Raw genomic sequence first — 13,271 nt, 5'->3', positions numbered from 1 at the left:
TTCCTTATGACTAGCCCTCATTTTATCATTGCCTCAAGGAACCAAGGAAGGGAATGCTTTATAAGTAAAAAATAATATTGTTGAAATTTTCTGAAAATGGAAACACTAGCCATACCAGTTAACATTACCTCTTAACCAAATGATAAATTCAACTATGAGGTTAGCTTATGTACTAAGTATCTACTCCTTTTCAATGTTCCATTTTGACATTCTTTACAGCCAGCATTATACCTAAACTTCCCCTTGCTTGGAAGAAGCTGGAGCACTAACATGGAAATGTGAGCAGAAAACATTCAAAAAAGAACTCAAAATACTCAAAACATTGCTTGTGCACAAAGTCGGTAATAAAAAGGACAGGTGACTACTGCAAGCATATAACTAAACTCAGCTTTAAATGGCATATAAAATGTAACAATCATTCCTCCTTCCATTTAACAACAAAATAGGGGTAAAACCATTCTCTCTAAAATGAGCCTGGAAAGAGACAGAAATTTGTTTTCAGTTGTTACATTATGCCAATTCAGTACACATGGCATAAAGAAAGAATGCATTACTTGGATTTTAAAATGCAGATTCTTTACTTATTAGCACTTCATTAATATACAGCATCATTTTATAATATCAATTAAAAACTATGACCATGACATCATAGTTTATAAGAAAAAGCAAAAAATTCATTTTACATCTGTTTTCAATTTAAAATGTTCTATAAAGGAATGATGAACTTGGCCATTTCCTAGGTCTATCAAATACTGTAGATAATTTTTCAAATGTTAGGATTTAGAATATCTGAATCTGTGTTCTCAAAGAAATTCTTCATCATTTTGAATACTGAAATTGCAAGACAGTGATCTCACTTTATTCATTATATAATGGTTTTATTTTGAGTGTTTTGACCTGTTAAACTATGCTTTCATTTTAAAATGAGTGAATTATAAATAGAATTATTAAGATGTCCATATAATCCACCAAAGCGTCTTTTTGACTCAAAAATAAAATTTTAAAGTAAAAGGTATTTTCAACACAGAAGTCTAAAAGAGAATTTGTATCCATTTTACATAAATTTAATTTAAAAATGATGAAATATGTATGTAAGCATCATAAGATAGGGCTAAAAAATAAAGATCACTCTCATACAACTACTAAATCTTAATATATTTCATCCAATTTACTTTCCTTAAAACCAATTAAAATCTGATTGTATATATGACTGTGACACCATTGTGTTCATTATGATAGTTTAATCTAGAAATTATTGTGCATAATAAAATAGTGATACATCAATGCATTGGGAAAATAATCCTTTCAATGACTCTTTTAAATGTACAAATGATATGTCTAATGTTTAAGATGAATATGGAAACTCAAAATATAACCAAGTCAAAAATTTTATAAATAAGTAAAAATAAAACTTGAAACTGAAAAGCTGAAAATTACTACAAAAGTAATACTAACCTTAGAACCCTGGACATGCATTAGACAAAACAGACAACAGACCAAAAAAGTACAAGAAAAGGAAATTATTAAATTAAATGAAAATACAATGTAAAATTGAAACACAAAATAATATATTTTAAAATTATATTTGATTATTTTATTAAAAGCGAATTCTCAGAAGAGATTTTCATTTTATCAATTACATATGATCAAGGTTAAATATCAAATATTTAGGCTTCAATTTATTTTTAATTGTAGTAACCCTGCCCAAATAATAAATATAAGTATAGTTCCTATTACAAATAAAGCATACTCCATTTTATAAAACAAATATCTTTTCCTGTAATTAATGGAACATTTTAATAAATAAGCTAATATAATGCCTCTGCAAAATCTCTACTTCAATTCTGGTTTAGGCAGAAATGACTCAGGGAAATGAACTATTTATACCAACCACTAGAATTTTCTATAAGGAAATAATATAATTTGTATTCTCAAATATACAGAATCCTTCCCATAGTTCAAAATTCCCAGAAGTCAATAAAAAAATAAAATATTTGAGAGATTGTAACTTATAAACCACTTCCCCATGCTAGAAAATAACTTGATATAATAAATGAAGCTTGAAGATAAACTAAGGTAATTACATCAGTATTTTACTAAGTTTAAGGCTCTTAGTAAGTTAATAATTACATTCAGTATATTCAAATATTAGATAGGATTAAGTTTCACAATAAAAATCATCAACTATTCTAATTTTTGACATGCACTTATGAGTATAAATTTTAAAACATAATATTTTCACAGTACATTGTGTAGAAAAACATATAAAAGCATCTTGATAATACTAAATTAAGATCAGTCCTATGAGATAAACAAAAGAACAGCAAAACTGACATTATTAGCAATTTTTCCAAATCTATTTATGATATATTTTGATAATAAAAATAAATTAAAATTAAGACTTTGTCATTTTTGTACAGAAAAGAAAAAGTACCTCTTCTTTCTTATGATTATGAAACTACTAGGAGAATCAGAAATAGCAGTCTCTACTATTTTTCTGAAATGGAGAAAATTAAGCCACTGAATTAAACTCTGTAATATTCAATGTTCTGGATGGCTGACCAAAGTGGTCAACTTGAAATCACAAAGTGTGCAATCTGTGGTTAATCCAGGTTCTTTGCTTTTGTTTTTCTTCTCCAATTCTTCATTTTCACTCATGACCAACTTAAACAATATAGTAGAGAATAAATGAGAGGATTCAACTGACTAGTCACAGAAATATTAACTAAAAAAAAATCATCATCATCAACAAAAACAACGCTGTTTTCCCAAACCAAAGATTGGCCAAACTACATACCAAGAGGTCTATTTTCTCCCCCAAGCACTACAGTTAAAACTATTGGTCTAACTCAGAGATCCGAAACTATTTTTGTAACTTATTTTCTATGCTACATATGAATTTAAGTAATCTAGGCAAAACTGAAACTCCCATAAAATGCAGCTTCTTCAAGAGTACTGAGTTCCAGGTACTCAAACTATCATTATAAACTATATATATATATTCTTTTTTTCTTAAGTTCCATTAAGAGCTTTTCCTCCCAACTGAGGTTCAACAGTTCAAAATTTTCGTCCATGATGACGATCCTATAACAGTAGTATATAAATGTTATCTGTAGTATAAATTATTATACCTATGTAAGTTTCTGGAGCAGAAAAGAGGCCAGTTCGATGCCAATCCCATACAAACGGCAGCCAAAAAATATTTGTTTATGTATCGTCTATGGCTGCTTTTGTACTTTCGCAGCAGAGTTGAGTAGCTGTGACATAACCATACTGCCCATGAAACCTAAAATATTTCCTATCTGGCCCCAGACAAAAAAAGTTTGCCAACTACTGCCGTAAACCATAATTATTCTTATTTATTCATAAAATGTGTATCTGCATATAATAAGAATATTCTGAAAAATTATATATGTAAACAAACTTATGAGATCACTCAAACATTAGTTTCGAATGTTTCTATCTCTCTTCATTTATCTAGGATTAAAATTCTAAAAGCATCTCAAGACAATGTTTCCCTTCTATATTCTTCACGTTGCCAATGTTTCCTTTTTTTGCTTATCCCTTCCAAAATTCTCTTATGGCTTTTTACATTTTAAATTTAAATATAAAAAGTCCAAATACTCAGTTCTAATTTCCCTCTTTATAGAACCTCCTCTTTCCTAACTTTTTCCCTCTGCTATGTTACAACTTTTAGCAAGAATACTACACTATAAAAACAACATGCAGCAATCAGCACCAATCAGAGTTCTCCAGATACGAAACGGGAGAAAGGTTCGGCTATTTCTGTTAAGGAAGCAATTCAGCAATTCATTCAAAGAACAGAAAATCAGGTATGTGGTACAACCAGGCATAGGTCCAAACAATTAATGGGCCAAAATAACAAAAAAATAGAAGTTGAGAACATAAACAAAGGTGTCCATAGTTGAATGAATTACCAAGTCTGCTGAGACAGTCTATTGTAATAAATAATTTTAAATTCCAAACTATAGTAGTCAAAATTGAATCGTAATTATTTTGGAAGCCAACCTTAAAGCATCAGTGTCTTTATTGTACAATTATCATAACATAAATAAGCACATTTGACTGGTGCAATAGTATATTATGTTATAATTTCATTAACTTAATATCCTATCTTAATAAAGATCTTTTGATTTTAAAATGTGGAAAACTATTTAGCAATGTGAATATTTTAAACCTACACAAATTTTAATAACTTACTGCTAATCTGTTTATTTTATATAAGAAGCATTTTTTGTTCCATAAAAAGTTTGAAAACATTCAATATTACATTTCAAAGTGAATTTCAACACAACCTTTTAAAAATTTATTTATAACAAATGAGAATTTATAAGACAGAAAATATAATTTATGTGATCAAGAAAATGCCACAAAGAAAGCATTAATGTATTCAGTATTTAATATATTAAAAAAAAATGTTGGCCAGACACGGAGGCCCATGCCTGTAATCCCTGCACTTTGGGAGGCCAAGACAGGCACATCATCTAAGGTCAGGAATTTGAAACCAGCCTGGCCAACATAGCAAAACCCCATCTCTACTAAAAACACAAAAATTAGCTGGTGTGGTGGTGCATGCTTGTAATCCCAGCTACTCAGGAGGCTTAGGCAGGAGAATCGCTTGAACCCAGGAGGCAGAAGCTGCAGAGAGCTGAGATCACCCTGCTGTACTTCAGCCTGGGTCACTGTCTCAAAAAAAAAAAAAAGAGGAAAAGAAAAATGCTCTCTATGCCTCACTATTAGAAAGCATTTTAAAAATCATACATAACTCTCAATTAACCAGAATTTTGTATAAATCGCCAGAGGAAAGGAGAGATTAAAGAGTAGTGTATGAATACTTGGACTCTTCACATACCATCAACCATCTGTGCTATTCTTCTTAGCTCTATTTCCTTGGTTTAGCTGCTAACTTGATTAAGGCCCTACTGGTGACTTGCTCTGTTGCATTCCTCCTTCCGAACTGGCATGCTTCCCTTTGTGGACTTCTTGAGCAAATTCATGAATAAAATAAAAGAGTAAGGCCTGGGGAAAGTGTGTGAGGATATAGCCTGTGGCTGCTAATACTGAAGTTTCAATGCTGCTCTGGTGGTGGTGGTAGCATTGACAAAAGGACAGTAAGAAAAAGAGTCAGGCCAGGCAACTTTGGGAGGCCAAGGCGGGTGAATCACAAGGTCAGGAGTTTGAGACCAGTCTCATCAATGTGGTGAAATGTGTATCTTCTAAAAATATAAAAAGTTAGCCCTGAGTGGTGGCGTGCACCTGTAATCCCAGCTACTGGGGAGGCTGAGGCAGGAGAATCACCTGAACCCGGGAGGGAGAGGTTGCAGTGAGCCAAGACGGCACCATTACACTCCAGCCTGGGTGACAGTGTGTGACTCCATCCCAAAAAGGAAGGAAGGAGGGAGGGAGGGAGGGAAAGAAAAAGTCATGTACAAAAAGCTTGTTAATGATGAAATAAACTTGGAGATCAACTTGGAAACACTGTCTTACCAACTAGTAGACATCTTAGTAAAATGACACATTTCCCTCCGGCAAACGTATACTTTTTGAGCTTAAGGATGAGTTTCGAATACGGCAGTAAGAATATGGGTAATATGGGTAGCAGAGTTCTATATTCTTTCCCATCCGAGCAAGTAGCTATGGAGTCTGCTTTGGTATGAATCAAAGATTTTGTTTTTAATAACGAAGTTAACATTGACCTACTGTATTTTAAATGACATATATAATTAACATTAAATGACTTTAAAATGTATTATATTAACACATTTCAATATTTTATATGGAAACAAATCAAGACAAGGCTAGATTTTGTAAAACAAATGTTGAATCAGTAAATAAATGAAAATGTTAAATAACAAGAATTTTAAGAGTTTATTATACTATAGATTTGAAGAGACATGAAGTATCTCTCATTAAGAATACAATACTTTTCTGATGATGAAGTATTCATCAGAATTACCAGAGTAATATTTTCATAACCACACATACCTGAAACCCAATACTGATAAATAAAAAAGGTGGAAATAGAAATTTAAATGGTTAAAAAGTTCCCTAAAAAGTACAGGTCTGGTTAAAATCTGTTTGCAGGATAGACCACCACTGAAATGCTCAAGTTATGTAGTTATAACATATAACCACTAGATGGAGGCAAAGTACTTACAGTTGGTGATGTAGCAGCAGAGAGCAAAGGTAAAATTCCTCCACAAGCAATGATGATGTTGTCTACCATTTGGGAAATGAGGTGAATTGTGTTATGTACAAAAATAATATTTTCATTGCTATTGACAAAATCCATTACAGACTTTGTGGAATGGCTAAAATACAGAAAAACAACAGAAATGAGTATGTATTTTGCTTACTTAAATGAGAAGCTTAGACAACTTACTTGGAATAACAAGTGAAAAAGTACAGAATTTTAGGAGCTAGCCATATTTAAAATGGAATTATTACAAAATAAAGCAATTTATAATTGAAATAGCATATGCCAAAAACTAAGCATTCATCTCCACAGGGTTTTGTTTTATCTAATTATATATATATTTTTTTGCTTGAAAAATATAGTACTAGATTCTAAGACATATGACTGAGTCAATAAATTTGGCTAAAAATATTATTTTTGCCAAATCTGCACTTTTTTGGTTGAAAGGTAAAACCTTTTAAATATAAAAAGTGTAACTAATGTTAAAAATAATATGGAAACTCAAAATATAACCAATTTGAAATTTTCATAAATAAGTACAAATAAAATTTGAAACTGAAAACTTAAAAATTTAAATGTAAGTTCTATTTTGTAGGCAGTCTGAATTTGTCACATCACCAATGACTGCAGACCAACCTTTCACCAGTCACATTGAAAACGTATACCGTTAAGGAAGTGACATGATAGGAATATAAAGAAATCAGTACAAAGTCAAGAGATAGGCATTTTATTGAATAAAAAAAAGAAAACCTCAAAGTAAGTTGGTAGTAGAGTGTTCTGATACAAAACACACAATGTAGATGTCAAAAAATTTTACTGCTTTCATTTGGTGTCAGTCAAAAATACAAAAATACATAAATTTTTTTTCTTTTTGAGACAGGATCTCTTCTGTTGTCCAGGCTAGAGTGCGGTGGTGGGATCACGGCTCACTGCAGCCTCGACCTCCGTGGGCCAAGGTGATTCTGAGTGGCTGGGACTACAGGCTGACACCACCATGCCTAGCTAAGTTTTGCAGAAACAGGGTCTCGCCATGTTGCTCAGGCTGGTCTCGAACTTCTGAGCTCAAGCCATCCTTCAGCCTTGGCCTCCCAAAGTGCTGGGATTACAGGCAAGAGCCACTGAACCTGGCCTGAACTGTTTTTTAATGGTGAAAAAAATTAAGAGGGAAAAAAAAAAGAAATTACTCCATGGCCAAAATTAAGTCAATAATGCTCACCTTTTTAGAGTTGTGAATTATTATCTATCACTGTATATCTTAAATTTCAAGATGTTTCTCCCTGTCCTAAAAATAAAGTGCTATCTTTAAAAATTTTTAATTACATTAAATTCTTCTTGGGTAATTTCATGAGAGCCCATCAAAGAAAACAAAACACAAAGTACGTAGATGGAAAAAAAGCTGAGTATCACTCACTTGGAGCTACTCATATTATAATTATTAAATTCCATTATTTATCTCCGTACATTGGTCTTCATGTTAACAGTAATGTATTTCATGGTATTTTTGTTTCCTCAGTTACCATGTCTAGGTAATTTATCATATAACAATTGGCAATGAAAAGATATGAGTAGTCTAAGAACAAATTGATGAAATAAAAGTAAAATCGTCCTATGGCAGACTTTATTGACTCCACAACGCTCATAATGTTTTCTTTGCTAACACACATTCTAAATTTTGTTCTATTACTAAGCTTGATTGAGTATAGAAACGATTAGCCTTAACCTAGTAACTAGTTAATTCACCAGTATTATTAGTCCCTATAGGCCAGCTATTATAATCCCATTTTCTTGTGCTGACAACTGATTTCAAAAGAGGATGGGATCCTGCTGGCTCATGAGACAAAGCGGGGGAATTTCTTGAGGGGATTCTTTTAAAAAGAAGAAGAAAAGAGAAGAAAAAGAAGAGAGAGAAGATGAGTCAGAGGAAAAATGGGAGGAAGGGGAGGGAAGAAGAGTCTCTGCCTTTTAATGGGGCAAGTTTCTTATGCTAATTGACACTGGGAGCTGAAGCGGCCACCTTGAATCCTAAAAGGAAAATGAAGCCGACACCCCTAAGAATGTTGTCCTAGATCATTAAGTTGCCCTTGTTACTCATATTCATCAACTTCCTAATTGTATTCATGCATATGCAAATGATATGCTCTCATAATTTGTTGTATGTTTACTATTAAAAAATAAAATTGAAAATTTAGAAAAACAATGGTTCATTTTATGTGATTTGCTGTGTTTAAGTTACTATCTCTGAACTGATATCCACTAATTGCTCAAATACTACAGGCTCTGAATACACATCAAAGAGTGATTTTTAAACTCTAAACTATATCTATCTATCTATCTATCATCACTAATAAATTTAGTACATGGTATGAATGTAAATAGTAAACAATAAAAATGTGGAAATTCCTTTAATCCAGGAAGATTTCTGGTTTTGTAAAGCCTCTTTAAAATAGAATAGGCAATGGCAGATTTTAAATATTTGCTTTTAATTAATAAAAAAGAAATATTTCTACCTCCTCCAAACATGTACATCGGTTTCTAATGCAAACAGCAAATCAGTGAGAAGCCGCTGGTGCATTGGAGACCATTTAAACTCAGGAATACGAAACATTGTTGTCCGTGGACCTGGGCTAAACTGGCGTCGCTGTTCCTCAGTCATTGGCATTCCTCGAAATCCTAAGTCAACTCGGAGATCTCGGTCTTGTTGGGTGATAGACCGACCCTGCACAGCCTAAAGAAGGAAAAGGTGAACTTTTGTGGAATACAAAAGGAAATGCCTTATTTCAAAATGAAACTGTGAGCAAAGTAAATAATGCTTTAATGCTTTTGCATATGACTTTAGCAGGCTAATATATTTCACATAAATTATTCACCTGGTAATTCTTTGTACAGGAAACTTTTGGGGCTGAAGTCTCCATTATTGCTTTTAGTTTACTACTGCAGAGACTAGGCAAGATAATCAAATACCTAAAGTTAACACCAAAGTTCCCATTGAAAACCAGACCCTCTTTACCCCATTAAGGGTCTTTAAATTAGACCACGTCACTTCCTTACTGAAGTGAGCATATATATAAGTGAAGTAGACTGGATATATGCCATCAACTAATTGTAACTAAAGCACAAGATTAGAAAAATTATTACTTGAACAGTTTCAAGTTAACTTTAAAGTCTATTTCACTTACAATACTTCAATTCAAAAACACAAATGCATTTGATAAGTTAGAAAACAAACCAGAAAAATCCAAATGAAAAACAGGCAAGTCTAGTGTTCAACAGGCAAGCCTATTGTTCAATAAACAATGCACGATGTTTTCCTTTATTTTCCACCTGTACCTAATTCAGTATTCTCATCCCTTGCCAATTATCACTTCAGTGCAACTGCCGAAAAAATAGGAATTAGTAGTTGGAGAAAAAATAAAAATGCCTTCCCCACACACATGATACTATTAAGAATTGAAGTACAAAGACACAGAAAGGCATGGTTTCCTCTTCACAGTATAACCCTAATGGAAACACATTCAATGTATCTTCAGTGATAATAAAAGGCTAGTGGGACACCCAGAGAACAACCAAACCCAAGTCATTAACGATAAAAGTATTCTGATTTCTTACATTCTTAACCGTAAGGTATTATTTAGCCTAGAAAATAACGTAGTCATAACTCAAAGCTCGACAATTAAAATCTGTATCAGAAAACATCACGGTTTTAGCTTTACTCCAGTGAGGTGAAAACTGAAGCACTAACATGTCCTAACAACCAGACCTAAGAGTCTTTAACTGTCCATAACATATTCCTATCCATGATGTTGCATAGAAAATTCTCACTTCTAATAATTCTAATTTTTCTCAGCCATATTACCTACCTCACAGGGTTGTTGTGAGGATTAAATCTGAAAACATATAGCACAGTGCCCGGAACATAGTAGGCACTTGATAAATAACAGTTCCCTTTTCCCTTCCCCTTCATTTATCAGTTCAATCTGGGCTCCAAGTCCTCTTTTCTATAATCCACAGAACAGGGTTGGGCCTGAAGCTTAAAAGGTTAAAATTAATCGAGTATTCAGAATGAAGATCTTGAGTACAAAATGTGTAAATGTAGGCAGAGAGTCATAAAATTTTGGAACTGGTAGAGACCTTAAAGGTCATTCTTCAGTACAACCTCTTGTACTATATAAGAAAACTTAGGCCCAGAGAGGTTGAGCAAAGTTACACAAAAGAATGTGGCAGAGTTGAAATTATTATTGAGATATATGTAATTTATTATATACATAAAATTATACTACACTATTTGGTTCCATAAATTACTATTATAGTATGATTGAACACAAACATGAAGTAATTGGTAAGAAATTACTCTGCTTTGGTGCTAACAACTCTTATCTGTTCAATGCATTTTTGTTTATTTCTAGAACTCATACAATATAGCTTACTTGTGTCGTAGTCGTTGTCTGGATTTTTCGGATTTCTTTTCCTGATTCTTTGCCATCATCAGACCTCTCAGTATCTGAAATTACACTTCCAGCATCAATATTGGGTACAATTTTGCTACTAGAAGACTCAGTTTCCAGAGTTGTAGCAGTCATTTCAGCATACTCCAGCCCCTTAGTTGATGATGCTAAGTCTCTTTCAGAAATACTGCTCATTGCATCTGAAGTTGTGTGGATTTTGAACTCTTTTTCTTCTATTATACTGGATGTACAACTTAAGTCTACACTACCGGTCATGTGAGCAAGCAATCCAAGATCATCACCAACACCAAGATGTACTTGTGTGTCCTGAATATTTGGAATAATGTGATTGCTAGAAAGTTCAGGAAGTAGTTTTTCCTCCTGTTTGGGTATTTTATCAAAGAGAAATGATGTACTACTATTGGGAAGTTCTTCTTTCTCATCTGCTAATGTTATCAATGGACCATTATCCTTTTCTTCATTTTTTTTAATGATACCAACGCTTCCATGTACATTGTTCTGGAGTTTCTCAACAGCAGCACTATATACATTATCCAGTAGAGATTCAACCTCCACAAGGGCACCATTCTCTCCACCTACTAAAGTTTCTGGTGATAAATCCATATCATCGAGCTTTACTTCTGTTGCTTCCACTTTCTCTGCTTTTATATCTACTAAAAGGTCATGTACTTCCACATGTACTCCACTTCCTGGTCTATCTGAATTTCCAAGAATATCATCTGACACTTTCGTTGCCATAAGTAAGTCTCGAGTATCTGTGCTGACAGGGTAATCGGTCTCACTTTCTGGGCTCTGGCTTTGTGAAAGATCTTCTATCTCTCGAATTTCCATTCCACCTTTTGCTCCTGTTGTCTGTGATGAAAGGCCAGAAATGGTGCTCACATTCCCTTTCTTTCCTTTTTTAATGTTTTCCTCCTCTTGTCTTTGATATTCTTCATACATTTTGGCTAGATATTCCTTATGAGCTTCGTAAGTGACCTTAGGAATAAGTAAAGAAAACATTAAGGCATTCTGTACATATAAAAAATAATAATAATAAATACAAATTAAATTGTGGAAAGAGCAAAGATGCCTTGGAATGCCAGAAATTTTAAAATTTCAAAGCTGTCACTTGTTAATCCTAAAGTAACTGCTTAGTTTCATTAAGTAACTGGAAATAATCACCAAATACAGCTATATATGATTCATTGCATGAATTGCCCAAAATCACACAGATAAGCCAGAAAAATATTTTCTTTTAGGCTAAGTATTTCAATGTTACCCAAACCTAAGATGCCAGGTAACTCCCACACATTTATGTAAGTGTAAACGGAGAATTAGCAGTTAATAATATACAATATCCAAAGTACTACTACCATGTCGGTTTTCACCATCTATTGCTCATATGTGCACCTGTCACAACTGAAATTTAAAAACCTCATATATATCATTAAATATATAAATTTACAAACTGTTAAAACATCACAATTTTATCCTTATATATTGAATCATATGTTCATATCCAAACATTTGAATTTGTTACTTTACTTCGGCTTCCTTATTAATAATCAGGACACATATTTTTTGCACAAAGACCTGCAATGTCTTTTTCTTTGCTATTTTCAAATTTGTTAAAGCAATGATAAATGTGAGGTGTCGATATATTACAAAATATGAATTTACAACAGAAATAAAAGTTTTTCTAATAGTTTTTAAAGTTCAAAGTTTTTTTATAAACATGGGTACTATTAATTATATTTAAATGATAAGTTAATGGAATTTAGATTTGGGGTAACCATCCTTTAAAGAATATTTCATAATACAAAAATCTCTTTAATTTTACAGAAGAAGAAAGCAAGTCCCAAAAGTGGGGGATGGCAATCTTGGCCCATGGGACAGATCTTCTTATCATCTCTATGCCTTTCACATTGAATGGCAAAGTTGAGCAGCTGCATCAGAAGCTCTTGAGCCCACAGAGCCTATAATATTTACTATCTATCCTTTTAAACATTTTTTCTAACTCATGTTCAAAAAGACCAAATGACTCTCCTAACATCACAAAACTCAATTATGGCACAGACTAAATTAAAAGCCATACTCTGACACCCAGGCTTCTTCTATGACAGTTCATGATGAGAAATCCGTAACTCTGAATTTCCAAAATCTAATGTGCATATACTTGTACACTTTAATTCACTATTTGATTTTACCAAAGATCAAATAATAGTGAAAATATAGACACGCAGATTTTTAAGATCAAAAATAAAGGCAGGACAATGCAATTAAAATACCACTAAACTTAAACACTTTAAATGTATTTATGAATCACTTGGAAATAAAAAGAAATCTTACTACTTAAAAATGTCTTAAAAAGTATATTTCAGGGACTATTTCGAGAAATATTATCCTAAGAACCATTAAAAGAGCAAGCGGCTCAGATTAAAATTCTCAGATTTGCCATAAAACAGATGTAGGACAGCTTTGGGTATAAAAGTCATAATTTATAAATTTTGGGTTTGAATTAATTCATCCGTAAGACATTTTTAAGTTCTAACAGTCTATGAACAGTGAAGGGAAAAAATATAAAACTAAGATACAGCAATCTGTCAAAA

At 32.6% G+C, this 13,271-nt stretch overlaps 1 protein-coding gene across 14 annotated transcripts in view; it reads right to left on the bottom strand.

Moving 5' to 3' along the window:
* The window catches only part of NBEA (neurobeachin), a 730,940-nt gene that overhangs the window by 503,414 nt on the left and 214,255 nt on the right, over window positions 1-13,271 (bottom strand). For 13 of the 14 annotated variants that reach the window (XM_078375287.1, XM_078375291.1, XM_078375289.1 and 10 more), the window contains 3 exons: window positions 10,642-11,658; window positions 8,725-8,942; window positions 6,179-6,332 (listed from right to left, as the gene is read on the bottom strand). In XM_078375287.1, the coding sequence (XP_078231413.1) occupies window positions 6,179-6,332; window positions 8,725-8,942; window positions 10,642-11,658 (1,389 nt within the window). Of the gene's footprint in view, window positions 1-1,455; window positions 2,487-6,178; window positions 6,333-8,724; window positions 8,943-10,641; window positions 11,659-13,271 lie in introns of those variants that run through there. The other variant, XM_078375301.1, reaches the window with a different exon arrangement.

The sequence above is a fragment of the Callithrix jacchus genome, chromosome 5 (assembly GCF_049354715.1).
Source record: "Callithrix jacchus isolate 240 chromosome 5, calJac240_pri, whole genome shotgun sequence".
NCBI classification, from domain to species: Eukaryota; Metazoa; Chordata; class Mammalia; order Primates; family Cebidae; genus Callithrix; species Callithrix jacchus.
This window is presented reverse-complemented; position numbering and strand designations above follow the sequence as displayed.